The following is a 27,647-nucleotide window of genomic DNA, read 5'->3' as shown; positions in this document are numbered from 1 at the left end:
TGCTGGCTCATGTTGAGCTTCTTATCCACCAGCTCCCCGAAGCCCTTTTCCCCAGGGCTGCTCTCCAGTCATTCTCCACCCAGCCTGTATTTGTGCTTGGGGTTGCCCTGACCCAGGTGCAGGACCTTGCATTTGGCCTTGTTGAACTTCATGAGGTTTGCACGATCCCACCTCTCAGGCCTGTCAAGGTCCCTCTGGATGGCATCCCGTCCCTCCAGCGTGTCATTCCTGCCTGAACTAGTTACATGTAATGCAACCAGAACTTAAAAAATACGCTGTGCACACAGAGAGATTACATGCCCTTTATCTGTAATACATGTATAGAGATGAATATATATAGCTCTCTTTTTTGATGTTGCTCAGAATAATTTTGTTTTATCTGGATAGGTGATGAAGAATTTTTTAAAATTAAAAAGCCGTCCTTCAATGAAGTAACCTTTAGAATTCAAAAGAAGAAAACCCTACTGCCTGCACAGACAGAAACTGAAGAAAGCAGAAGTAAGTACTTTTTTCTGTTAAATATTTTATGGAATACATATGTGAAAATATATTAAGTGAAGAGTGATATACAAATACTGCTGTTAGATTTTTTTTTTTTAAACTTGTTAATTGAACCCAAGATTATACTTATAATGTTAATTTATAGGTTTATAATTTTAATCTATTTGTGCTGAAATTATTTTCCATATGATCTTGGTAAAACAGTATCAGAACTCAGAGGCTGTTCTTGAAAAGGCCTGGGTATGCAGAACCCCTGTAGTACATCAAAGTTAATAAACTTCTGATAAATTTATACCTCAGTGTCATATCTTTTAAACTGTGTGGCAACTATCCACTGCTCATTGCTATCAGATTGCAGTTTAATCTGAGTCTTTGCACTGGGAGAAAATGTGAGCTTAGTAGGATTTTATTTGATAAAACTTATTGTAAACCTCAAACTTTGTATTATTAAACCTCATGCTATTACAGCATTTGAATATTTTAATTGATTACAGTTAATAGCCTTGATTGTTCTGGCGGTATTTCTGGTCTCATTGAACTATAGTAAGTGTCCTGTTGGGATATTTGGGATTTGTGTGTTTTACAGACAAGTGTGTCTAAAAGTTTTCTTCCCCTCCATTTCGACACCTCTCAATTCACAGATACACCCTAATGGCTACTGTTAGATAAAAAACAAATTAGATTGAGAAGTAATTTCCTTTGAGATTGTGATTCAAATGAGAGAGGAAATTTTCTTAGTAACTCTTATAAAAGTATACCTCATACTTTTATAACAGGTGGCATATTCTGTTGTTCCAGTTATCTGATGATTTACTAAACGTCTAGTGGCAAATGAAGAGAAATCAATGTTTTTGAAGAATTCAAAGATAATTGGAGCCAAGACAGACAGACATACGTAAACCGTTATAGTTTAAATAAGGACTCCTTCATTGTTAAAGCTTAAAAAAAAGTGCTTTCTAAATACAGTTTATAAAGTAAAGGAGGATGAATCCAAACATGCTGTGAACTGTCAGATATTAATCAGTTGTCATCTGGGAGCCATTATCATTGCTTCTGTGTATGTAAATGTGTTCTCTGTCTCAGGAGGACATATTAGGACAGATGCATTGATTCAAGACAAGAACTGGCTTGTAAATTACTGTCTTGGAGTGTTGGAAGATTTGGCATGTTTTGGTGAGGACAGATGGAGATAGATAAGCGACCAATATTTGCTGCAGCAAGGTGTAAATAGTTACTGGTAACCAGTTATGGCACATCAGATTTCAGCAGCTGAAACTGAAACAATAAATCTTACATTTTTCCCCTGATACAGAAATCTGTCAGTTGAAGCCTAGAACTGGCAACACCAAAGGCACTTGTGAAGAAGAAGAAGAGGAGGAGGAGAAGGAGGGGGATGAAAATTACTCTTCACTAAGTGAGCACTACAACAGCTCAGACTCTGAAAATGAATCCAACTCTCTACAGAGGAGGAAGGATTTATCACCAGGTTAGTTTCCTGGATTTTTTTTTTTTTAAAAAAAGGAAGTTATTTTACAACATTCTTTGTTTGAAGTACGTGATAGGATAGGTGAGATGAATCCCACTCAAATCATGTAAGGTGTAGACATCCTGGTTGTGCTGAGTCAGGGCTACCCTTCTGAAAGAATAGTGATGATTCCCCAATATTTTTAATTGCAGTTGTTTGTTGTATTTCTGTGTTAATTTTGGAAATGGATCTGAGGTTATGAACACTGCTTTTGGAGGAAAGGCAGCCAAAAATTCCTGTTTAATGATACAGAGTTCCCTTCATTAGATTAAAATGTAGCCTTATTTGTGCTAATTTGTAAACTTTGAATTCCTTTGTAAAGTGAGTTTAGTAACCCAGATCTTTTAGGGAGATGGAAAAAAGGACAGACTGACAGCAATTTATTTAAAAGAAAGAAGTCTGAGCTTTGTTTTTAGATGGAGAGACACATTTTAAGGATGCTTTTCCATCTCCTTATATTCAATATGATAAGCTTAATAGAAAAATATCTCGTGTCTTATATTCAGAATCGTACAGTGGTCCTGAACTGTGGTGATTATTGATATTGGGTGACATTAGGAACAATACAGAGTGTTGCTTTTAGTCTTGTGCTTAGATTTTCTTTCACTTCAATGCAGGTGGTATCCCCGGTGCAGCTTGTGTTGAAGCTGCTCGGAGGAAACGTCACTTAGCCAGGACACGGGCTGATTATCTTCCCCTGGATGTTTCAAACAGTCATCAGGTCTCTTGGAGAAGAGAAAGCAGTGACTTTGAGAGTGAAGATGAGTCTGATACGAAGAATCTCAGTTTTGCTCCTAAAATGAGAACTCTTAGGCAGAGGATCACTGAACACATGGGTGAGTGTTTGTTATTTCTCCCAGTGGTTGTGCCTTTATTTTACTGATGTCTGGAAGAATGTGGGTCTTGTCCAGTAAAGTGTGAGTGCAGTGCAAGGCTTTGCTCCTCAGGGGTCTTGGCAGAAGGCTGTACAGCTGTTGCTTGAGGTTTATATGGGACATTAACCTGTTCTAGGTCTCACTAATGTGGTGGTACAGGATGCTTTGAGAAACATTCTTTTAAAAAATATTTTTTGCCTTGTTGACTGCAGACAATTGCCTTATAGGAGGCAGAGCATTTAATGTGAGTAGTGTTTCTGTAAATCCTGCCTCCTGCTTCTGTTCTGGTCTTCTGAGTGCTCTCCCTGCATTGACATTATGACTATTCTTGCAAAAGGAAAAAAAACCTGAACCAAACAAACATAGAACCCCAAAAACCAACAACCCAGCCCTTCAGAAGTGAACAAACCTGTTGCATGCAAAGCACATCTGGCTTTTCCATTGCTTTTATATTCTTATAGCTGCTTATAGTTTTTGTTTATGAAGTACTCGTTTACTTTATTTGAATAAAGGTTATAAGGAATGCATAACTACGAGCAGATTCTGCAGTTCTAATTAATGCTAATGAGATATTTTTGTGTCTATAGTAGAGTGTACATTTTGAAACACTCAAGGATTTGCTGTGTATAACATCACTTGCTGTCTTATAGTCTGTACTTTTATTTACATGTATTATATACACAGCTTTGCTTTGAGGTATGAAAATGAGATGCTTGTGCCCCTCATACTGCAGTCGTGTTTGTCTGAGAAAGAGTATGTTGGGGAAATTAATATTGATACGAATTCTGCAAATCCCACTGGCCATTTCCAAGCCTTCCTTGCCTTTCAGTTTGGAAGTCCTCCATCCGCAGGTTTTTGCTCTGCAGTTTTTTGTGTGTATCACTTCCCAGTAATGGCTGGGAGAACCATTGCTGCTTTAGAGGGAGGAGAACATGCAAGGGGAAAAATAAAGGATGTAACTGCATCTAATAATGGTTCTTTTAACTTCCAGTGGCTGTGAGTGATGAGTCAAGTGAAGATGAAGCACGAATTAAGTGGGAAGAACAGCAAATAAAGAAAGCTGTTAAACTCTCTAAGGTGAGACATGCTTTCCTAAACACAGTAAGATGCTTTTTGCTCATGGGCAAGAGAGCTTGTCTGGAGTACTGTCACATCTCCTTCTCACCTTCTCATTAGAGAGGTTTTTAGGAAGTTGTAACCTTATTCTTCAGGGAAGAGATGATTAGAAATATAGGAAGATGATAATAAACATCTGTAATCTCTGTCTGACTGTTCAGAAGCAAGGTATTGTTGTCTCCCTCAAAGGCAGGTACCCGTATGTGATGGAAGACTGTGAAAAGCAGAGAATAAAATTCTGAAATAAACTGTGTATCTTCTGATGAGCTGGAAGTTTTGTTTCTGGCTTGAATCACCTACTCTGGATCAGAGTAGGAAAATCTGGGTAACCAAATCTTTGTCAGAATAGACAATTGTAAAAATTTTTGCCTGTTAAATGGGGGTAGTTAGAGGACTGGGAGAAGGTTACATCTTTCTGCTGATGATTTTCAAATCCAGTATGATTGGTGTTCTTAAGTCCTCATACTTGTTTCTGGAAAACTGTTAATTTCTGCTGTTCACAAAACTGGAGCAATTTTTAGTAGCAGACCTTGCTAGTCATTGACTTGATTGCTTCAACCGATTGTGTTTTGATTATATTTTAATATACCAACCTCTACTGGTTTAGAATGCAAAGTGTCTTTTTATTTATAAGCTAAAATTAATTGGAATCCTTTTTTTAGTTATAATTACAGTTAAGCTAAGTTGTCAAGAGTGAAAAATCTCTCTTCTGGCCACTGGCTTTGCCAGAAGGTAGCATTCATATTTATTGGTGGGGGAGGACTCAGGAAATTTACTATGAGAAAAGAGAATATTAAATGGCTAATAGATGGGAAATAATTTATCATAAATATATTCAAATAGTTTTAAAGGAGCAACATATGAGAAAACTCAGATATTACCATCACCACTTGGCTGCAGTTTATTTCTACATTTTATATTTAGAATCTTGATACTAGTGAAGTCTCAGCTGTCAGTATAGAAGCATTATGTATTATTGAAAGCTATTAATATTTTCAGACCAAGACAACAACTTCCATGTACCCTAAATTATGGACAGTTTGTGCTGGTCATATGTGTTTTTATGTTATATGTTTTTAAACAACATATATTTGCAGTTTTTTAGTACTTTGTTTTTCTTGCCTTTGTGTTGTACTTTTCTGTACATTTTCTGTACTTAATTTAATGATTGAAATTTGTATATCTATATCATAGATATATAGATACACCTTGTGTGTTTGAATGATGGGTATTCTTGATATATAGAGGGAAAACTTATGTAAATGGTTTATTAAAAATTAACACTTAAAATTCTTGTAGGAAACTTACGATCATGCTTCCCTGCATAAATCTCAACGAGCTAAACCAAAGTTTGATCCCTCTGTTCCTCTACCACCTGTCAACTTGGAAATTGTGAAGAAGCGACTGACTGAAAGGTAAATCCTGCTCTTACAAACTTAACTTCTGAGTTGTCTGAGTTTTTGTGACGGAATGAGAGATGACAGCTTTGAAATCTTATTCTTTTTCCAGAGTATTGGAGGATTTTTGGGTTGTTATTTTATTTGTAATACGCCTGTTATGGTGTCCAGTAGAGTACTACAAATTTTTAACTTTACCTGGCAATGTTTTATTGTAGGGGAGCATTTGGATGTATCTAGAGTGTTTTGTCAGCTAGTACTTTAGAGAGCAAGTTCATCCAAAAGGCAGCAGCTTTTTATTCTTGCTAGTAGTTTTTGACAGGAGTGTTGGTTCAATGTTATGTTTGCCCAGCAAGCAAAACTGCAGCCAGGGCAGATGGAGCTGGCAATCCCAGCCCTCTTGTGGTTCTTACACCAGCTGAAAAAATAGCTCAGTGTTTCCTAAAGCAGCAGTAAATTCTCTACAGCCTGTTTAGGCAAACTGGAACCTGCCTTGATTTTTTTCTTTAGTCAGGTTCCAGGCTGTGACTTTTCTTTAGCAGTTCAGCTGCTGTATGGGCAGCTGAAGTGTCCTGGGATGGTGGTGGGAACCTCCAAGAGGGTGTGTGAGAAGGACAGCTGGGGTCAGGCATTCTAAGGTAAGCCACCCCTGTCATCTCTCAGAGCACTGAGAAGCAGCTGTTCAGATAAGTTTAGACAAGTGACATTATAGAGCTGAAGCATAAATATGTGTTATGGATTTGGACCAAGCTCTCTCTATACACTTTGCTTTGTACACAGCATCACTGACCTGTTTGTTTAAAAAATTGCAACTAAATTGGACTGAATGCTTTTGTGGAATCATATGCTTTCTTTGCCATAATCACCTGAAAGGAATGAGTTAAATAAGTTTGGCCAGCAGGAGCAGGAAAGTGATCCTTCCCCTGTACTCTGCGTTATTGAGGCCACACCTTGAGTACTGTGTTCAGCTCTGGGCCCCTCAGTTCAGGAAGGACATTGAAGTGCTGGAGCGGGTCCAGAGAAGAGCAACGAGGCTGGTGAAGGGACTTGAGCACAAGTCCTATGAGGAGAGGCTGAGGGAGCTGGGGTTGTTTAGTCTGGAGAAGAGAAGGCTTAGAGGTGACCTCATCACTCTCTTCAACTACCTGAAGGGAGGTTATAGCCAGGTGGGGGTTGGTCTCTTCTCCCAGGCAACCAACAATAGGACAAGGGGGCATGGGCTCAAGCTCTGCCAGGGGAGGTTTAGGTTGGATGTGAGGAAGAAATTCTTTACAGAAAGGGTAATCAGGCACTGGAACGCCCTACCCAGAGAGGTGGTGGATTCACCATCCCTGGAGGTTTTTAAAAAGAGATTGGACGTGGCCCTTAGTGCCATGATATAGTAATTGGAGTTGGATCAGGGGTTGGACTTGATGATCTTGGAGGTCTTTTCCAACCCAATCTATTCTATGATTCTGTGAAATGAAGTAGGACTTTCTGTACAGAATCAAAGAAGAAAAATGAGAATAAAGCTATCAAGAGTAGGAAACCCATCTGGAAAATAGCAAGAAGGGGAGGGGGAACCTGTTTGATGTAAAATTTATGGGTGTGTTTAATATGCTAAATGCTGAAAAAGCTCTTTTTAACTTCTAGCACAGTAGAGAATAACTTATTCAATTATTTTCTGTTTCTTACTTCAGGGAAGTGAAATAAGTCTGTTTCTTGATTCTGTTGCAGGCCTGCTCAAGCTGAGCAGTCACTTGGGAATATGTAAGGAGGAAAGGGGCGGGGGGGAGGGGGGAGGAAGAGGAAGCAGAGTTGTAATATATGTAAATATTTCAGTGCTATCTACCTGATAGTGACAGCTGTAGATGTAGGTTCCTGAGTTTTACCACTTACTAGCAGCAAGAGTCTTCGGTTTGTATTTAGGAGTGAGCACATGATGAATGTTTACAGGTACTGCTGTCCATGCAACTTACATCAAACTTGTATGGCCATGCTGACGTGAGCTGTGGTTTTCCCCAGATTATATGGGTAGAATCCATTTAATGTGGTATCACAAAATTTGTCTTTTTATGGTTTTGGGGAGTGTGGTGTATTCAGGAAGCTAGGGAAAATATTAGTGGTGCTTTCAAAACTAGCACTATGTAAGTGACACTTCAGTCTCCAAAGCATGATGCTTGTCCACACCCTATGCTTCTGCAAATGTTTGCATGGATCAGTCTTTCAACGCTTCTTAGCTCAAATGCAAGTACTATTATTAGCACAGGCAAAGATTTTGTATGTGATTATAATGGGAAAAATATTTTCAGAGAATCACAGAGTGGTGGGGGTTGGAAGGGACCTCTGGAGATTATCTAGTCTAACCCCCCTGCCAAAGCAGGTTGCACAATAAAGCATCCAGGCAGGTTTTGAACATCTCCAGAGATGGAGCCCCCCCAGCCTCTCTGGGCAGACTGTCCCAGTGCTCCATCACCCTCACACTAAAGCAGTTTTTCCTCATGTTTAAGCAGAACCTCCTGTGTTCCAGCTTGTGCCCATTGCCCTTTGTCCTATCGCTGGTCACCACTGAAAAGAATCTGGCCCCATCCTCTTGACACCTGCCCTTTACATATTTATAAACATTAATGAGGTCCCATCTCAGTCTCCTCTTCTCCAGGCTAAACAGACCCAGCTCTCTCAGCCTTTCCTCATAAGAAAGATGCTGCAGCCCCTTAATCATCTTTGTAGCCTCTTCTGGACTCTCTCAAGCAGTTCCCTGTCCTTCTTGAACTGGGGAGCCCATAACTGGATACAATATTCCAGATGTGGCCTCACCAGGGCAGAGTAGAGGGGGAGGAGAACCTCTCTTGACATTCTGGTCACACTCTTCTTGATGCACCCCAATGTGAAATGTATCAGCTGTTAACTTGGCCATGGCTTTAGTTGTCTGGGTTTCTCTTTTTCAGGATCGCATCGTTACAAGATGTGCACAGTGTCCACCAGAGGGAGTATGAAAAATACATGGAAGACATTGAAAGTTCGAAGATGACTGTCCAGGAGTTAGAGAAGTCTTCGGATGCAGCTCTGAATTACAAATTCTACAGGGCCATGAAAATATATGTAGAAAACTTGATAAACTGCTTGAATGAAAAGGTATGTATATTTTTCTCTTCCTTTTTTTTTTTCTTTAGACGATAAAGGTGCATTCTGTCAGTGAACGATGAGGGACTTTTGTTTGGAAATGATGAGGGACAGCACTCGGTTAAAAATCAGTTCTATCAGAAATTTTAGTGTAACAGGAAACAAAATATAGGGAAAACAAATCAACCCTCACCTGAAGTGATGATCAGGCTAGTATAGGTATACTGACTTGAGCTGTGATCTCACCTAGATTCTCCTGGATGAAAACAAAATGTTATTGGAGGGAGTTTTCTGCAGGTCTAGTAACCAGAGTACACTGAAGTTGAGTGAGAGGTGATGCCTAAATTCACTTTTGGGATCTCAAAATGTCTTTATTCAGGGTTATCTGTTCCTACATAACAGACGTAGTAAAGATTTCATGTTGGGTTTGAGTTGGGATTGAGTTAGCAGAGCTCTGTGAGAACTTGTTTACGTTATCAGCTGCATCTGAACTACAAACCTTGTGTATTTAAAAAAAACAAAGACTGGGAGAAGGGGAGGAGCTGCCTGAAGTTTGGCCTCAGTGAAAGTAAACTGCTGTTACCCTCTATAGATAGTGCTATCAAATCTAATTTATGTCACTTAATTGCATTGCAATTGTGAATTTATGTAACTTTAAAGAGAACAACTGTTAGTTAATGAGTACATTTGCTTTAATGGCTAGTGGCTGAAAAGCAAACAGAAAGCAAACTAAGTGCACCAGTAGTGTACTGTTGAGCCCTTTTGTATGAAGTCTGAGCTAGTCCTGTGATGAGCAACTGGCATTTAGTTTGTGTTTTTCAGCCTTACTAAAAAGTCTGAAAACCTCCAGTGACCAGGAAACTACTTTTCAATCTGATACTGTGGTTATAATTTCACAGCTATAGTGAAAAACCATGGAAACTGTTTTTTGTTAATTCTTTTGGGATTTTAATTAATTGAAAACCTGATTACTGTTTACTGTATTTCAGCTGAAATATATTAATGATCTAGAATTGGCTGTCCATGTACTTCTCCAGCAACGAGCCATGAAAGTATTGAAACGAAGGCAAGATGAGCTGAAAAACGAATCTGCTTATATTCAACATCTGACAAGTTAGTATGAAGTTAGAAGTTATTTTCTTATTGAAACATTCACTCTTTGAGCAGAAATATACAGTTACTTTTGGATGAAGCTTTTAATTTTCACCTTTGATCTCCTTTCCCCTTTCCATTGTCAGTAGGTGTGTTGCACTGTACCTCGACTGGAATCCTTACCACAGTAAAGCCCATGATGCTATTTTTCCCTGGTTTGATAGTGAAGATAACACGACAAAATACTTCCTCAATTTTTATTTATTAAACTCAGCAATTTCCTATCAATATTTTAAAAGAAAACTGAGTCAATTTTCAAGTAGATCTTAAGTTGGAGAAGTCTCTCTTACTGTGTGATTTTGTGAATACATGAAAAAGCAACGTGTTTACTTGGCAACGTCACTTTTACGTGGGGGTGTCTTTAAGGCTCTGTGTGCGTTCAGAGTGGAGATTTCAAACTAGGAGGTGACATATAAAGGGAAGGAAATGAAGAAAGAAGAAATAAGCCATTTTGTGTAAGGGTTTTGTCTAAACCAAAACAGTCTTTTTCCAGTTGTTGTAGAAAAATTTATTACAATTTTCTCACATTTTCAATGATGTATTTGTTCATATGCCACTTCAATCTTTATCTGCTGCTGTTTAAAAAAACCCAACCCAAACCTCCAAAACCAAACCCTTTAAAACTGCTTAGACAAAACCAAAAACAATATGCTTGGAGCTGCTGGGTACAGAGGGAGGCCAGATGCACCAGTTTCTGGTAACTACTGATCACGTGGGTTCAGTCTTCTCACTGCACAGGATAAACTGCTGATTAGAGAAAGCTCTAATCCTGTATGAGTTTATAAAATGGTGTAGCAGACGGACAGCAGGTTTAAGAAGAAAAGGGTAGTGCCATAATAGTTGCCATTAAAATGATTTTACTTCCAACTTGTTACAAATGAGACTGTACTTGGATATTTAACAACACTTTTAATTGCTTCTTATGTTCCTAGTTGTATTTAATATAGTGGAAAGGCTGTTTTTTCTTCTATTATGATATGTCAGTAGTTGTATGTTTTTTTCCTTTTGGCCTGTTGTGCACATATCAGCCAGCTAATAGTGATGCTTAATATAGTGGAAAGGCTGTTTTTTCTTCTGTGATGATACTTCAGTAGTAATATGCTTTTTTTTTTCTTTTTGGCATGTTGTGCACATATCAGCCAGCTAACAGTGATGCAAATGAATGGCCCAACTAGAATATACTTCCAGTTTCTACTTCTGTGTGGGACTCAAGAGTCAGAGTAAGGGTAATTGGGGTCACCTAGTTAGTGGCCACTCAGACAACAGGAGTCGGTGGGGAGTTGACTAGTGTTGAAATGTAAATGCAATGATTTTGAATAGTGTAAATCAAGGATTTAGCTTCCATTACAACGTTGGAACCAAACTTTGAAAGTTACTCTAATTTACTGTGATTTCATTTTTGTCATACTTTTGAAGGTAGGTCCCTGTGCTTGCCTTTCACATTGCTAAGGAGCTGCTGTGGAAGCCACTAACTTCCTTTTCCAGGACTGGGAAGCAGTGAGTGTTGACTGGAGTGTCATCAAACTTACCTTTTCATCAACTGCTATAAGGGAACAACCACATCTGATTATGTGCAGTTATCAAGTAATATTTACTGTGCATTACTCTGGAGACTGGTAGAGTTTTGATTAGGAGATTTGATTTTTCTTTGACTGGTTTCCAAATGAAGAACAATAGAAGGAGAATCAGTGTTTCCTAATTGAGAAAACAGGAATTTAAAGATCATACAATTTTATTTTTGGCTGTTTCTGTCTTTTGATAGGTGGGAATGACAAACCAGCTGATGGTGGTTTGGAAGGTGATGAGAAGACAAAGCTTCTGGAAATGTGTGAAAATCGAAGGTAGGTGTTATGTATAGTACACTTAACTGTGATAAATGTGCTGTACACTGGCTTTCTGTCATTTATGCAGTGATGAATGTAAACCTGCAGGATTGCTAAATGAGATAATACAAAAGAAAATAAAAGTATTCACTTGAACTCAAAGTACTTGGAAACCATCTATTTGTTAATGACATTCTCTTCATGTTGATTTGAATCTGAATGCTAATAGATCTTAATTAACAAGTCTTAAGTGAGGCTCTTCAGAAAACTATATGACAGAAGCTTTTTCTGTCCTATTGTAATAAATAAAATTATGACCTTATGTAGAAAAATATTTTTGTATTATTGCATTGATAGCAAAAAAGTGAGGCAGTATTGTTGCTGCTGGGGGTGGTGGTGGCAGTGAGTGAAGCAAAGCAGTATCTAACCCCTCCCCTGCTATCAGTGTAGGCCAGATACTGCAGTTTGGATATTACAGTGTTCAGAGACTGCTACTGATTTTTTTTTTTTTCCAAAGTTATAGGGAGCTTTGAAAGTTTTTTCAGTTGCATTGGTGCCTCAGCTCGTAACCATGCTTTGAAGCAGCAAGAATTTTAATGCTTGAAAAATGTTATAATAAGAACTTCCACTTGAAGCAGATAACCTTTAATGCTAATTGATGTAAATAACCGTATAAAAGTATTTAGGCAATATCACTTCCATATCATACATCATATTCCTGTGGCAGAGATGCAAGCTATTGATTTTGCAGCCCAACTGGCACTTGGGTACTGTCACAATTTTTCTGTGGGTTGTTGCACACGTAATCCAGAAATTAGATGCTCAGTAGTTCACTATACACTGAAATGGTCAGGGACAGCGTCCAGTACCATGCTAGATGTTTAGACTTCCAGGTGGGATGAGTTACTAGCCTCAGCAGCATGACTGAGGTGAAGTGAAGGTTATTACATGGTTCATAGGGGAGACCAGAGACATTGCTCTAACCTCTGTTATGTCAGTTCCCAGAGCTCCTCCTTCTCCACAGGTTCTGTGTCCTTACTCTTACATAGAATCTTAGGATGGTTTGGGTTGGAAGAGACCTTTAAAGTCATTTAGTCCAACCCCCCTGCAGTAAGCAGGGACATCTTCAGCTAGTTCAGGTTGCTGAGAGCTCTGTCCAGGCTGACCTTGAATATGAATCAGAATAAAATAGTGTTTAGAAAAGAAAATATTATCTTCTTAATCATAACTGTAACTACCCATAACTTCCATTAAAGCTGACATACACCATAATAAAAAGTTCACTGAAAGAGACTGTTATAGATGTTGCAGCAGTGCTGTAATTTTAACTAGATTAAATTTTCAGTCTTCTACAGCTTAGTTTACCACCCTTTAACAATGTCCACATTTAAATGAAATCTACAATATTCATCTTTGATTTGATCTTTTAACTGTATCTCATACAGACAACTATAAAAATAACAACTGCATAATTACTGTTGGTCCCTGATTGCATTTCCTTAGGTTGTTACTCTCACAACTTTTAGCACGTTTTTTGATGTCAGATTATTTTTAATTAAACTTCCTTCTGCATGTGTGGGGGGAATAACTCATCTGAGTTTGTTCCAAAACACAGGACTTGCAGGCGGCAAATGAGAGAGCGTTCAGGAGAAGGTGATCACCATGAGGGCATGTCGAGTGATGATGAACTGGCCCTGACAGAGGTGACCGAGTTCCAGAAGAGCAAAGGTTGGTGACAGTCTTACTATGATGTCCTAGAACACAGTGTCTTTCTGATGGTTTTATTTTTTTTCCTGAAAGGTGAAGAGATACTTCATTTGTGAGACACATATTCTTCATTACACACTGTAGAAAAGAAATGCATTCAGACATTCAGACTAATGATTTGGGTATATGGTTGTAGATTTCTTTTGGTATGAGTTTTGGTGTGGTGGCATTCCACGTGACTGTTTCAACTGGAAGTAATCTCTTCTAGATTGTGCCAAAGCTGCTCTGACGGTGCTCAGTGCAAGGCTACAATGCATTTTGTATAATCAATTAGTTTTCTGACCTTAGAGTGAATCAAAAGCTGGTGTTTTCATTTTCTTGAATGAATGGATGAAGAGCAGAAATCACACAGAATCACAGAATCGCAGAATATTAGGGATTGGAAGGGACCTTAATAACTGGAAGGCTTAATAACTTTTCTCCAGGTAACAGGAGAAGGGTTTTCATGTCTGAAATTTTATCACTGTGGTATAAAGTTTGAAACAATTTGGTTGTGTAAATATGTGGAATAGTTCATGACAAAACTTGCCTTTTTTTGGTCTTCTGACAGTAATTTTTTCTGAAACTGGGTTTTCCAGGGAGCTGGTTTTAAAACCTGTTTCAGTGTCAGTTGTGTCAAAGATAAATGACAAATGCAATTATAATTCAGTTATTCCTTACGTTCTATAAATGCATCAACTCTTCAGCTTGTGCCTCAATAAGTTCTGTGATTGTTTCTTTTTATTCCCAATTAATATTATCCATAGATAACATTTTAGAGGATAGTAGGAAAATCTTTGAAGATGTACATACAGATTTTTGTGACATCAGAAAAATCCTGTTGAAATTCCAGGAATGGAAAGAGAAGTTTTCTGACTCTTACTGTGATGCTTATATCAGTTTCTGCCTGCCTAAGCTATTGAATCCATTGATCAGAGTTCAGTTAATAAACTGGAATCCTCTTGAGGTAGGTGCATCAGCTGACTTTGTTTTCTTCAAAAATTATATGTGTGTTTGTGTATTAATACACCAGTGGCCCCTGTGCTTCTGGGTGTTACACTGAAGCAGTAGGTTATAGTCATTAAAGCCTATTGTGTTTCTGGACAGTCCCATCTTTGTGGACAGCCCTTTTCTGCCTTATTCAATTTATTAATCAGTGGTACCTGTGGGTATTTCTGGCAGCTCAAAGTATGTCTGAGCAGAGTTCTCCTGAGTTCTTTGAAGACATTTTGACAATCCCATCCTTTAAATTCTAGCTTTAAATCTAGTTTTCCTGACTGGCTGTTTTGGTCTCCTCAGTGATGAGTGGGGATCTGAAATTGAGAATCTTTTGTGTTTTCATTGAATGTATTTTTGCATGAAGCTTTTCTCTCAGTCCTGACCAACTGAACAACTAACAGGAATGATTTTTCAGCAGAACTTAAAGGATTTGGAAGAGATGCCCTGGTTCAGAGCTCTAGAGGAATTCAGTGACACCAAAAATGTATCTGAAACAAAAAGGGATGATGATCCTGATCTAGAAGTTTTGCCTAGAGTGATTGAAAAAACTATTCTTCCAAAAATTACAGGTATTGTAAGATTGTCTTGGAACTGTTCACTGCAGCTAGGCAATCAAACCTTAAATAAAAGCAATGGCTATCAAATAATGTTAGGTATATGATTGTGCTCCAAGATGCAGTGGTTACCTAGTCCATAGAGTGGATTATTGTAAGTGCTTTCTGTATGTTTAGTTCTGCTACACTGCAATGCCTTGAAACTAGAGTGGATAACCACTTGAGTATCTTGAATGAAATAAATTAATCTTTTAAATTTTTTTTTCTCCCCTCAGCATTTGTAAAGAACATGTGGGATCCTTTATCAACTTCTCAGACAAAGAACCTTGTACAGCTTTGCAATAACATCTTTGGAAAACAAATCCTTTCCAAAAATGAATCCAGTCGAGCAAAAGAGGTAAAAGCTCCTGTGTGTGGTTTCTGTATGTGCTTCTACGGGCACTTAGAACATTGTCCTGAAGTTGGTCAGTTCTGATTACTTGTTTGTTTTGTCACTTTATATGATGTAAAATTTAACAGTTAAACTCTCTGATGCTCTCATTATTGAAGATGATGGCAGATGGCACACTCTTGAGGCAGAAATTGGCTCCTGTTCCTAGAAAAATTCTGCCTGTACCTATCGAGAGTCTGATCACAGATCTAATCTTGCTTCACTGCAATAACAGTGATTAAAATTTAGATTTGCCTTTAACTATCTTTCAAAATTTGAGCTTTGAATGCTAGTAATACTTCAGTGATCAACTCTTTAAGCTTTTATTCATAAAGTAAATCTAGAATTTTATAATTTAAAAATCCCCAAAGGTTAATTGGCTAGGAGAAAAACTACTTTTGTAATCTTAGGAATCTTTAAGAATTACTTTTATACGCAGTCACCCTAGTATGCCCTTCTTCAGCCTGATTCCAGTTTTATTCTGATGTAAATCTGGAGATTTATCTAGTATAAAACTGATGAAATGGGTGGATGTTTGGACTCTGAGTATGAAAAAAAATATTTTTAAGAAAATGTTTATGCCTTCCAACTGAGCCTTCCATTGCTGATTTGAAACCATGACTTGAAGTCAAGTGGTACAACTGACTTAAGCCAAGGTACTGTTTATACAGAAAGAAAGGTAAACCAGAACTTTAAATAAATAAATAATCTTAAAAAAAAGATAGGTGGCATCTGTGGCACCTAAAAACATGTTGCCTAAAAAACCTTACTATCCTAGCTGTGGTGATTATTTTTTTACATAGAATTTCACAGCTTTTTATGGAGATCCTATGTATGTAACTTACTTTGTTGTTAATCTATACAGTTTTCCTACTGCCTTTCAAATTAACATTTAAAACAAGTTGTCACTTAGGGATATAACTTAATCTTAAAAAAAAAAAAATCCTCTAGGTTAACCCTATAGATGATTACAGCTGTGATTTGTCTACTGTTTTTAATGTATTAATGATCTCAGTGTGTATTAAAAAAGTGGCAGCTGTACCTAGCTCTAATTAGTATATTACAGAAGAACAAAATGACCATTGAAGCTGTTACAAATGGAAGATGAAGTCTTATTGTGTTCTTAACACATTAATAATTATTTTTTAACAGGATTTGTTGAAAATGGTTGTCCTAAGAATGAAGAAATCCATAGAGGAAGATGTGTTTATTCCTCTGTATCCTAAAAGGTGTGCTGACTCTGGGGCTCTCTTAAACTTTATTTTTTTTAAATTCCTCTACCCTTCTCCCTCACTGATGTAGATGAAATACTGTAGACATCCACTAACAGTTAATGGGATAAACTTGCCTTCTACTGTTTAATTATGGGAAAGGTTATGAAGCCTTATTCCTGTTTCTGAACTCTTTCTAATAACAGTAACTCCACTGACTTAAAGCTTTTTTGCTCTAGTAACCAAAAGCTTTCCAGTATGAGATCCACAGTTTGGTTTTAGCATAACAACTTATATCTGAGAGCCTCTGTTAGTTTAGGTCATAAGGTGTTGTGTGTGTGTGTGTCCCAATTCCTGCCCTCATTCCTAAAACAGGGTTTGTGTTGCTGATGGCTACTATTGGACACTATTTCAAAGATAGAATCATAGAATAGATTGGGTTGGAAAAGACCTCCAAGATCATCAAGTCCAACCCCTGATCCAACTCCAATTACTATATCATGGCACTAAGGGCCACGTCCAATCTCTTTTTAAAAACCTCCAGGGATGGTGAATCCACCACCTCTCTGGGTAGGCCGTTCCAGTGCCTGATTACCCTCTCTGTAAAGAATTTCTTCCTAACATCTAACCTAAACCTCCCCTGGCAGAGCTTGAGCCCATGCCCCCTTGTCCTATTGTTGGTTGCCTGGGAGAAGAGACCAACCCCCACCTGGCTATAACCTCCCTTCAGGTAGTTGAAGAGAGTGATGAGGTCACCTCTAAGCCTTCTCTTCTCCAGACTAAACAACCCCAGATGGGAATGAGTAGGAGTCTGGGAGGTGTGGGGTTAAGATGCAGCTAGGAGAAAAGCTTTGCTAAAGCTGCCCTAGGGTGTTTGTTTTTAAGCAGTGTTGTTTTGAGCTGAACTGGTGAATTGTAGACACAGGTATTTCCAGTTGCTAATTTTATTTGGAATTATTCTGTAGAAATTTCATTATAATGGGTTCAAATTGACAGCTGTTTCCCCAGACCTTCATTCTGGTTGAGGCTGTCACTGCTGAAAGAATTGCAGAATTAACATTCATCAGAATCTAAGAGATAAAATGTCTGTTTATTGTTGTTTAAAAGCAAACAAAAGGTTAATCCTTATTTTACTTTTTTCCTCCTTTCCATGACCAGTGCTGTGGAAGACAAATCATCACTGTGTTCAAAATTTCAAGAAAGACGATTTTGGTCAGCTGTTAAGGTAGAGAAAATATACCTGTTTTTTTTTAATTTGAAATTCATTTTAGTGAAAATATATTTTGTAGCCAGTCAGGAAATAAATCTTCAGGCTAGTCTGATTCCTAGGAGATTAATACATTTTTATTAGGATGGATAATCGTTTTTCTCAGTGAAGGATGTGTTCTATGTGCAAGCTGCATGTGATGATTTAAGAATGAACTATAAATTAACACTTTATATGTGGTTACCCAACTGGTATGTCTTCTGCATGAGACTTTGATCTGACCATCTGTTCCTCCTGGTTCATTTTTTTAAACTTGAGTGGGTCAGCCAGGCCTGGTGGCCTTACATCATGTTAGTGAGTCACTGCCACTCTGCTAACAGGTTGTCACCCAGTGCTACCAGCACAGACAGGTTCATTTGGGCATCCTGGGCAGAATGATGATGACACTAAGTTGTAGGTACAATTAAAGCTTTATTTTTTTTAAACATAATTTTTTTTATCAGTATAACGTAGCATTTTATGGTCAGAGTAGCTCAGGATTTTTATAATCGGAATCAGTGTAGTACAATTTTATAAGTAGTATAGCACAGAATTAATAGCACAATTTAGCTTATGGCTCCTAACCCTCTGCAGATCAGGTCAAATCTTAATATTTGGCTTGCAGTATCAATAATAAAGCAGTCATAATTTGATTGAGTGATGCAGAGTACAGTTGCTCACCACCCACTGATAATGATCCTGGAGGAGCGAAAAGGAACCTTGAAATCGCAATCCCGGAAAAAATGATCCCAAGCGATTCCTGAGAGAATCCCCCCCCACCCCCTTTCTGGTCAATCCCAGTTAATATACTGAACATGACGTGTTATGATCTGGAATATCTTATTGGCACATCCAACTGTCAGTTCTGGGTTTTACTAACTACTACACTTTTCTCCCCTCCCCTTCCAGCCCTCTCTTCTTGGAAACTGCCCGAGCTCAGTGTCCTTGTCTGTTATCAACATTGTTCTCGTAAAAATCTCCACTGAAACCACAGTGCTTTCTAGCTACTGAGAAGAAAATTAACCCTATCCTAGCAAAAACCAGGACAGTGTGTCTGTTAACTAGTTGTCACACCATTTTTTCTGAGTGGAGGTGTCAATTCAATCACCCCAGGGTAAATAGTACTGCAACCCATCTGTGTTTAAACTCTTAGGACCTCCTTCCTATTGAAACTAGTATAACTCACCTGTGCTCGAGACTGTTCTCTGTCACTGAGACTCGCTGCCATTGAGCAGCCCCCCCATTCATGCTGTTAAACCCTGGCTCTCAGTGGAGGTTGCAATCTTCACAGTACTGCTGTGGCCTCTAAACCATGCCTAGAAATTGTGTGGAAGAATACTAATTGACTTGGGTGGGAAGTGAGCCAGGAGCTCTTCTAAGGCAAAAGTACAGGTGATGGAATTTCACTATTTGTACCCTGGTAACCTAAAACTACTGAGATCAAAACCAAAAAAATCTTTGTGCTGCTCTGAACTGTGGCTACCAACCTCCCTGATGTTGTCAGGGTCTGCAAGTGGTCTTGCTCTGAGCAGATGTAGGAATTTATTTTTTACTTCTGTCTTGAATTCTCTAAAGGTTTGCTTAGAATTGGATGCCATTTGTTCTTGGTCTGTATTTCTTGTAAGGGGAGTGTCTTAAATACTCTTGCCTTTTTTCACGCTTTCAGATTGGACTGCTAGCTCTTCTGTTAAGAGTAAAGGACAGTTGTCTTCTGTACTGGGGCCTCAGCAAATTCTTAACCTATTAGAAGGGTAAAATGTCCTTTCTAACTTTAAGAGGTCATATATACACATATTAGGGTACAGTTCATCTGCACATGTAAATTTAATTATCCTACTTGATAAGATCATTGACTATGTGCAGCTCATTAGTAGCTAACTGACAGTAGGTTTGGAGAGTGTGAATCCTGAGTATTGAGGACTCAAATTGGATGGACATAATCTTATAATTTTTTTCTTACATAAAACTTGTAATATTATGTATTAGCACACCTCCAGCCACCAAATATACATATTCTCTGTTTCCTCATTACTGCAGCTGCTCTCCAATGTTCTTCTTTGGGACGGGATTGTACAAGAAGATACAGTCCGTGATTTGGGACTGAGGAAGCTGCTGAATCGTTACCTTCTTCTGAACCTCTTAAACACACCACCAGGGCCAGATAATATAGAAAAGTGTAATAAGGTAAAAGATAATATGTACATCGGAAGGGAGTGTTTTTGCTAACAGGTTTTTCTCTCTCTTTTTTTTTTTTTTTTTTCCCCATGAAGAGGGGTCAAAACTGAAGGTTAAATATTTTAAAATTTTGAAATTTAAACATTTAAATTTTTTAAATTTAATTTTTTTAATGACCTTGTTGCATAAAAGCATTTTAGAGCAAATACTGGGTCATAGCTTCTTAAGAATAACTACTTGTAAGGATAACAATGGCTTTAAACTGGAAGAGGGTAGATTGAGATGAGATATGAGGAAGAAATTCTTTCGTGTGAGGATGGTGAGACACTGGCACAGGTTGCCCAGAGAAGCTGTGAATGCCCCTTCCCCGTAATTGTTCAAGACCTGGTTGGATGAGCAACCTGATCTAGTGGAAGGTGTCCCTGCTGATGGCAGGGGAGTTGGAACTGGATGATCCTTAAGGCCCCTTCCAACCCAAACCATTCTGTCATTCTATGATAATTAATCTTGATTTCAGAGAAAAAACACACTACTAATAATGACTGAACTTTCCAAAACGTGACAGTCAGAAGTGATGTGACTTGGTTATATTGAAAGACTTTTCTTTTTAAACTTTTTCCAAATATCCTGTGGGTGAACAGGTGGTTTCGTGCTTCCCGGAAAGATGGTTCCAAGATCTTAAAAGTGGTTCCACTCTCCCTGAGTTACTGAACTTCTGTCAGCACTTGCTGCAGTGTGCCCGTTTGCTGCACAAGAACAACCACAGGTAATAGATAAAGTTTCCTTGGGATTCAAGTACATCCTTGTATACTTTGTTTTAAATATTTCTTAAATTCCTTAAGTCTCATATATTTGACACTTTCAAGGATGATGATCTCACATACATGCATAAAACAAAAGGTGGAGTCCATAATGTAAAGGAGTGCTTGTGCAGTTCTAGTTTAATGTGATCGTTGGAGGCACTCGATGTTGGGTGCTGTTAGTGATCAGTGTAGCCAAGGTCACCTGATGAGAAGGGATCAAGGAGAGATGCATGACTTTTTAAAATTAAAAACATAAAGTGTACTTAAGTCAGGTACATAAATGTGTTGCTATATCAATCTTTATTTTTTAAATTTTATAGTGATGAAACAAAAGAAGTTCTTCTCCTGCTGGTGAAAGTCAAAGCTCTGCATATTGTTGAAGACTTCATTGAAGAGTACAAACTTGAACACCTTAAATCGATCATTGGGAAATAGAAATTTTTGAAGCAATATTTATATTACTGAAACAAGTCTGATATTCACACTAAAGCAGTTCTAATATGTGGTTTAATTCGTGGATCCTGCCTACTCGAAGATGTAGTGGTAACCATTGTCTTATTGTTAAATACTTCAGGACTTATTTCCAAGTGTCTTCTACTGCCGTCTACTCTGAGGTTAAGGAGTCTTTTTAGAAGTTACAGGTGTCAAAGTAAAGTGATGGTTCAGGTGTTTTAAAATGTATGTCAATGCTTTATTGCTTTATCCTTTTTGGAAGGATTCCTGGAAAGGGAGTGCCTGCAAAGTTTATCGCTGCTAGCAAGGAGACAAGCTGTTTGCAGTATTAATTGCTAAATATCACTCCCTAACTCGGCAGTCCTTGAGCTCTTCTAACTTGTGCTGCACAGTGAGCTTTGGTAGTTATTGTTAAGCCATTCCTAGTGAAAAAACTCACAATGCTGCAGGGGTTTTAACCCTGGTACAGAAACAAGAAGTCAGTGTGCAGGGAAGGAGTTTGATGAATTTTTATTGATGGGAAACATGGGTTCAGTGAGGTAAGAGCTGCACAGGAGCATGTCTGGGGAAGAGAAGATGCAGTGAAGTTAGTGTCTGATGTGCGCGGGAGTTTTGTACTTGGGTGGCACAGATTGTGTGTGCAGAGCTGGACTTGTCACACATCTTGCTTTATCCGGCTTTTAATAACAGACATCTCGATGGTGAGAAGCACAAGAACAACTTTGGTTACTTTCTAGTAACGGAAACTCTAGGAAAGCCTTCCTTTTGCTTCCCAGTAAGATCTACTGAACCTTAATTCATCATACCCTTCCTAGATTTCTAATGCTTTATAACTTTGTGTATTTGCAAAAAAATACTGTTACAGAATAACAAGGATGCTTTTTTGTAGAAACTAGTGCATCACCGACTCTGTATGTTTCCTTCTGACTGTATTTCCCCAGAATCTTCTGGGACTAGAATTTTCACTCTTGCAGACTTAATCCCTACGATTTCTTTTATATTTTTTTTAAGTTAAAAATATATTTTTGTAAAATATTTTAATTGTAAATAGCTTTGATTAGTGTTTAAGACAAAAGATTACTTTTAAATGAATTGTTTTATTTTTAAAATAAAAATATTTTGTGGTGTTAATGATTCCTACAGTTCAATTCTTTAACATGTGATGAGAATATTATTAGAAGTATGAAAAAACCTCAGCCACCATTATCCTTCATTACCTCCAGCAGTGAAGAGCTATGTTGCAAATCCTGTTGGTAATGGTGATTTTTTTTACTGCATTTCCTGTCAGAATGCCAACAAAAAGGCAGTAGCTGATCAGCAATAACACAAGCTCATGATCTCATTGCTTTTCTCTTGTTCTACTTTGTCTCATCCTGGCTAAAGGTGTCCCCTGAAGCAACCAGCCTTGGGCTATTATATAACAGATGTTCTCTCACAGTTTAGCTCTGCAGATCTTTCTTTCTGGAAGAAAGATTACTTGTAAGCATGGGGAGTCAGTTAACACCTGAGCTCAGAACCTCTGTGTGTCTCTACTCTGGAAATACAGTTTTATAAAACCAGCTGTCCCAGTTTTGAGAACCTACTCTGGCACTTTGTAAGTCATCATGAACCTTACACTGATTCACATGATTTGGCTTCAACAGATGGGCTCAGATCTTTACAACTAATTTCAAAGCATTTGTATTTGCTGCTCTGTTGGCAGTTAGTATTATTGTCTCCAAGACCTTGTGTCCAGAGAGGGGCAACAAAGCTGGTGAAGGGCCTGGAGCACAAGTGTGATGAGGAGCGGCTGAGGGAACTGGGGTTGTTTAGTCTGGAGAAAAGGAGGCTGAGGGGAGACCTTACTGCTCTCTACAACTCCCTGAAAGGTTGTAGGGAGGTGGGGGTTGGTCTTTTCTCCCAAGTAACAAGTGATAGGACAAGGAAACAGCCTTGATTGGATATGAGGAAGAATTTCTGCACTGAAAGGCTTAGGAAGCATCAGAGCAGGTTGCCCAGGGAAGCAGTTGAGTCCCCATCCCTGGAGGTATTTAAAATACATGTAGATGTGGTGCTGAGGGATATGGTTTAGTGGTGGACTTGGCAGTGTTGGGTTTATGGTTGGACTCGGTGATCTCTAAGGTCTTTTTCAACCTCAATGATTCTATGATCAGGAACTTTTTTTATTTTTATTTTTTTTTAAATGATAAAACTAACCAGCACTTAACTGCAAGTGGCTGCTTCCCTGCTACAGCCTGAAGTTATCAGTCAAGCAGTTCCACAACTGGCCACTACCTGGTCTGTAAAGAGAGAAGTAATGGAACTATTTGCAAATCACACTATAACTAACTTTCATGGGTGATGCAAATCCCTATTGTTATTTTTTAAAAAGGAGGCTTCTCATTTCTGGAGAAGGGGTGAAGGTCGCATTACACTCCTCAGAGAAAGGAGGGGCTGTTTTCAGGAATAGAAGTTTAGCATTCATCCACAAAAATTTGTGCACTTTGAAATTTCCTGGAAAGGTTAACTTTATTTTGCCTATATATGTACAAAACTTGACAAGTGATAATCCATACAGTAAATTCAAAGTAAACATAATTTTTTCTCAGTAATTCCTAGACTGCACAAACCATTATTATTTTTTAAGCTCTTCACTCACTTCTTTCCAGATTTTCTCCTCTATTTTTGAAGTATCATATTCTCGCAGCATATCGAACTCTAGCCATGGCTGGTTCCACTTCTGTGCTTCTTTCATTTTTTTTGCAGGTAGCTCAAACTTTATTCCTTTTATATTGTATTTTGGCCTTTCCCACCGTTTTGACCATGGTTTAGGTTTCATTCGTACCTGCAGCTAGGGTGAAAGAATTAAAAACATAAAAATTAAGTAATCAGAATTATTTGATTATGAGCTTAGCAAAAGATTAACACAACTGCTGCTGTAACAGAATGAAAATAAAACAGACCAATTTGTCAGTATGTTAAGGAATTACTACTTTATATTGTTAGAAAAGGAATTTTTTGTGTCCACATTACTGTTGTCATAGTATCTGTAAAACATTTGAATTAACACTGCCTTGATTTATTACACAGTCCTTAAATTGACACATAAAGTGAAGTCAACTCATCTTTTGCAGTTCTACTCTCCTTCCTCATTAAGGAAAAAGAAAAGCAGCATGAAAGGGAGGAACGATCGCTGTAAGTTACTGAGTTACTAGACAACAACCTTTGACAGGGTCTGCTGGTTTCTGGATCTTCTCTGAGATGTGGATTTTAGCTGATCTTCCAATCTTACCTTCTTTCCTGATACCTGCCACTCCCAAAGCAGTAACAACATTAATAGTAACATTTCCATGGAAAAGCTTTCCTCTCTGCACAGTGTTACATAGAGGCATGTGGAGACCACTCCTTCTTGCATGTCTTCTAAATTAACTACTAAGGATCTAAATTAACTATTTATATTCTCAACATCCTTTCACTATAGAAATGGCATAAAGATTTGCCTTATTTTGGACATGGCATAAATGTACTTATTTTGGACGCTTTTGTCACCCTGGTAACTAATGTAGCAAAAGAGCTGTTTAACGGCTTTCCAGGATACCAGTCAGATATGGAAGTGACCCAGGTGATCCTCCACTTCCCCTCTGGAAGGGATCCTACCTTGTTTACAGGAATTTCTTCATGTTCCAAATGAAACACAGGTTTCATATTCACATCAAAAGTACTATATTCAGGGAGGGCATCTCGCAGGTACATCAGGTTGTCATCCAGCCTCTTTTCTAACTTCAGAACCTCAATCGCCTGGATTCGAGGATTGTACAGTTCATAACATACTTCAACACCTTAGAGAGAGGAAGTCTGGTTTAATGAACCAAATTCATTAGAAATACTAACACCAGATTAATATTTTTTTAATGTTATACATCCCTCTATTATTCAAGAACTGCTTTTTACTTACACAGAAAACTACAAGATATTGTGCAGGTGCATTTTGTCTGCACAGGCAAACACGTATTTCTTTTGTAAGTCAAGTTTTTGATAACAGAATGGCTTGAGAGATGTTGAATGGCTTGAATTTGAGGAAGACAAGCTTGAGTTTTAAACTTTACTCCCTTTTGGTTACAATGGCTATTACTATATATATATATGTGTATATATATATATAAAATTGTGTGTAATGTGTATAAAGAGGCACCCACCTCTTTCATATTTGCTCTCAGAACATCAGTATTTGCATCTCTCCCCATTTTGCCATAAACCAGAGTATGAACTTGTCCTGATTTCACTAGGATAAAGCTAATTTTCTTCTTATTAGCTAGACTAGCACTGTGTTTCGGTTTCAATATGGGATTCATTATGAGAAGAATGTTGATAATATACTGATGTTTTTAGTTGTTACTAAGAAAATCAAGTACATTCAACTTCACATGCTTTGCTAGTCTGCAGGTGGAGAAGAGACTTGGGGGGAGTGCAGTAAATTACCAAACCCAAACTGGTATTTGCATATGCCAATAGAATATTCCATGTTGTGTAACATCACGTTCAGTGTATTAATGAGTGGGCCTGAAATCTTGGGATTGCTCAGGCTCTCTCTGCAGGGATTGCAGTTTCATTTTTGGGATTGCCTCTGCTCTGGGATCACTAGGTAGGAACGGTCTGGGGTGGGTGTTGAGCAACTGCACTGTGCATCACTCATTTGTATACCCCATTATTACTGTTACTATCATTATTATTTTAATTATTATTTTATTTCATTTATTAAATAGATTTTATCTCAACCCATGAGTTTCCTCACTTTTACCCTTCTGATTCTCTCCCCTGTCCCATTGGGGAGGGTGTGTGAGCGGCTGTTTGGTGTTTGGCTGCTGGCCGGGCTAAAACCACCACAGAACCCATTACAAAACTCCGCTAATCTGTTGCTTGTTAATCAGTGTATGTGTACAGCCTTAATTCATGAAACACCCTGTGCTCAAACTGGGCTAGTATTTATGTGGCTAGCAGTAGACTCCCCAGGCTCAAATAGAAGCACAACCATAGTGGATCACAATCAGTCTCCTCAGAATACAGATCTAAAAATCACTAAGTACACAGACAGAACATTGCTAAGCTGGTCACGCCTTCCAACATACGGCACATCAGCATCTCTGTGTGTACAGTTTTAAACCTGCAGTTTCACTGGCATATCCAAATGCCAAATCTGGGTTTTGCTAATTACTACACTTCCCCTTCCCAGTCCTTTGCACTTGCAAACTACCCAAACATGATGTCCTTGTACCTTATCAACACTCTTCTCATAACAAATCTCCTACTGAAACCGGAACACAGGGCTTTCTAGCTACTAAGAAGAAAATTTATCCTAGCAAAACCAGGACAATCCTCTAGTAGGTAGACTCGTGATTTCACTTTGATCTATTGTCATCCTCTCTGCAAACTAAATTTTTGCACCAGATATCCTTTCATCTACAATTTCAGCATTTTTGCTTACCATTTCTAGCATAATTACCACAGCGAAAAACCCACCTTGGTCTTCTATAACATTCCGAAGGACAAAGGTAGCACCAAGTCCTTTTCCTCCTCTCTGAATGCAGATGCCTACAAACCGGTTGGTTTTGTCATTGGCATATGGATCTGCAGTAGTAACAGCAAGTATGCTGCCTGCCAAAAAAAGAAAAATAAAAAATACACTGTTCAAGTAAATACGTACCAAAATGTGGGAAGAGAGTCAGAGAAAGTGCAGGTATTTAGGCACATTCTGAAAATGGTTTATTTTCCATGAAAACTGCCATAAAAACAATGAACTTCTAACATGCTCTGAATTAACATATGTTAAAGTGATTCTGCAGGTTAACTATGAAGCTTCTTCATCTTTATCTTTTATTCTTTGTCATGCAAACTGAATACAAATAATCTAATGTCTTTTCCTTTCTTGAGCTTTACTGGTAAACCATAAGCTAAAGTGCCAGTTAAAAAGTTGAAGTTAAATAACACATAAGACACACATTAGTATTCTACTTAGACTGGAAACTGAGTATAAATATGAAATTAAAATACAAAGTAGCATGTATAGAAACACATGCTAGTTGATCTGACATACCTGACACTGTGATGTTCTATGATATCTACAACATCCAACCACACCCTTTTACCATCCCACCCAACAAAAAACCTTGATGAAATGATGAAAGTTCTAGTGCTCTTACTGACCAACATAGAACTCTGGGATGTTGAAGACTTTCCGTCTCTGTATCATATCCTTTCTTTCTATATAGAATTTAAGAGGATCTGTTCTCCCTCTGGGAGGTATAAATTCAGGGCTCAAGAACCTGTAAGAAAATCAAAACTTATTCTAAGTGTAAACCAAAAGCATTTTGCAACTCCATTTCACAAACTGTAATGTATGTGCTTACAGCTGACTGCAGGGTCTAAGTCAAAGGCAGACACAGGACCTGTGTCGTATCCTGGGCTACATCAAGAGAAGTGTGGCCAACACTGTGATTCTCCCCATCTACTTTGCTCTCCTAAGGCCCCACCTGAAGTACCGTGTCCAGTTCTGGGGCCCCCAA

At 38.2% G+C, this 27,647-nt stretch overlaps 2 protein-coding genes across 2 annotated transcripts; one reads left to right on the top strand and one right to left on the bottom strand.

Annotated features, from left to right (window-relative positions):
• Positions 1-387: 387 nt before the first annotated feature.
• Positions 388-21,090, top strand: GCFC2 (GC-rich sequence DNA-binding factor 2; the record flags this gene model as incomplete). Its single annotated transcript, XM_029085530.1, has 17 exons — positions 388-497; positions 1,810-1,987; positions 2,644-2,862; positions 3,893-3,978; positions 5,317-5,432; positions 8,342-8,528; positions 9,506-9,629; positions 11,431-11,509; positions 13,107-13,219; positions 14,005-14,204; positions 14,652-14,805; positions 15,066-15,187; positions 16,373-16,449; positions 17,590-17,656; positions 19,715-19,861; positions 20,494-20,618; positions 20,976-21,090. Coding segments are annotated over 17 exons (2,219 nt in total), but the record flags the coding sequence as incomplete, so codon positions are not given.
• A 2,500-nt stretch (positions 21,091-23,590) lies between these two features.
• MRPL19 (mitochondrial ribosomal protein L19) lies at positions 23,591-27,404 on the bottom strand. Its single transcript, XM_010170298.1, has 4 exons — positions 27,289-27,404; positions 26,605-26,739; positions 24,745-24,926; positions 23,591-23,938 (listed from the first exon to the last, which is right to left on the bottom strand). The coding sequence occupies exons 1-4, from the start codon at positions 27,332-27,334 to the stop codon at positions 23,723-23,725; spliced, it is 579 nt and encodes a 192-aa protein (XP_010168600.1). The 5' UTR covers positions 27,335-27,404; the 3' UTR covers positions 23,591-23,722.
• Between the last annotated feature and the right edge of the window lie 243 nt (positions 27,405-27,647).

This window comes from Antrostomus carolinensis, unplaced genomic scaffold, assembly GCF_000700745.2.
Source record: "Antrostomus carolinensis isolate BGI_N321 unplaced genomic scaffold, ASM70074v2 scaffold14336, whole genome shotgun sequence".
Lineage (NCBI taxonomy): Eukaryota > Metazoa > Chordata > Aves > Caprimulgiformes > Caprimulgidae > Antrostomus > Antrostomus carolinensis.
The sequence above is the reverse complement of the archived record's forward strand: the minus strand, read 5'-3'. Positions and strand labels throughout refer to the sequence as shown.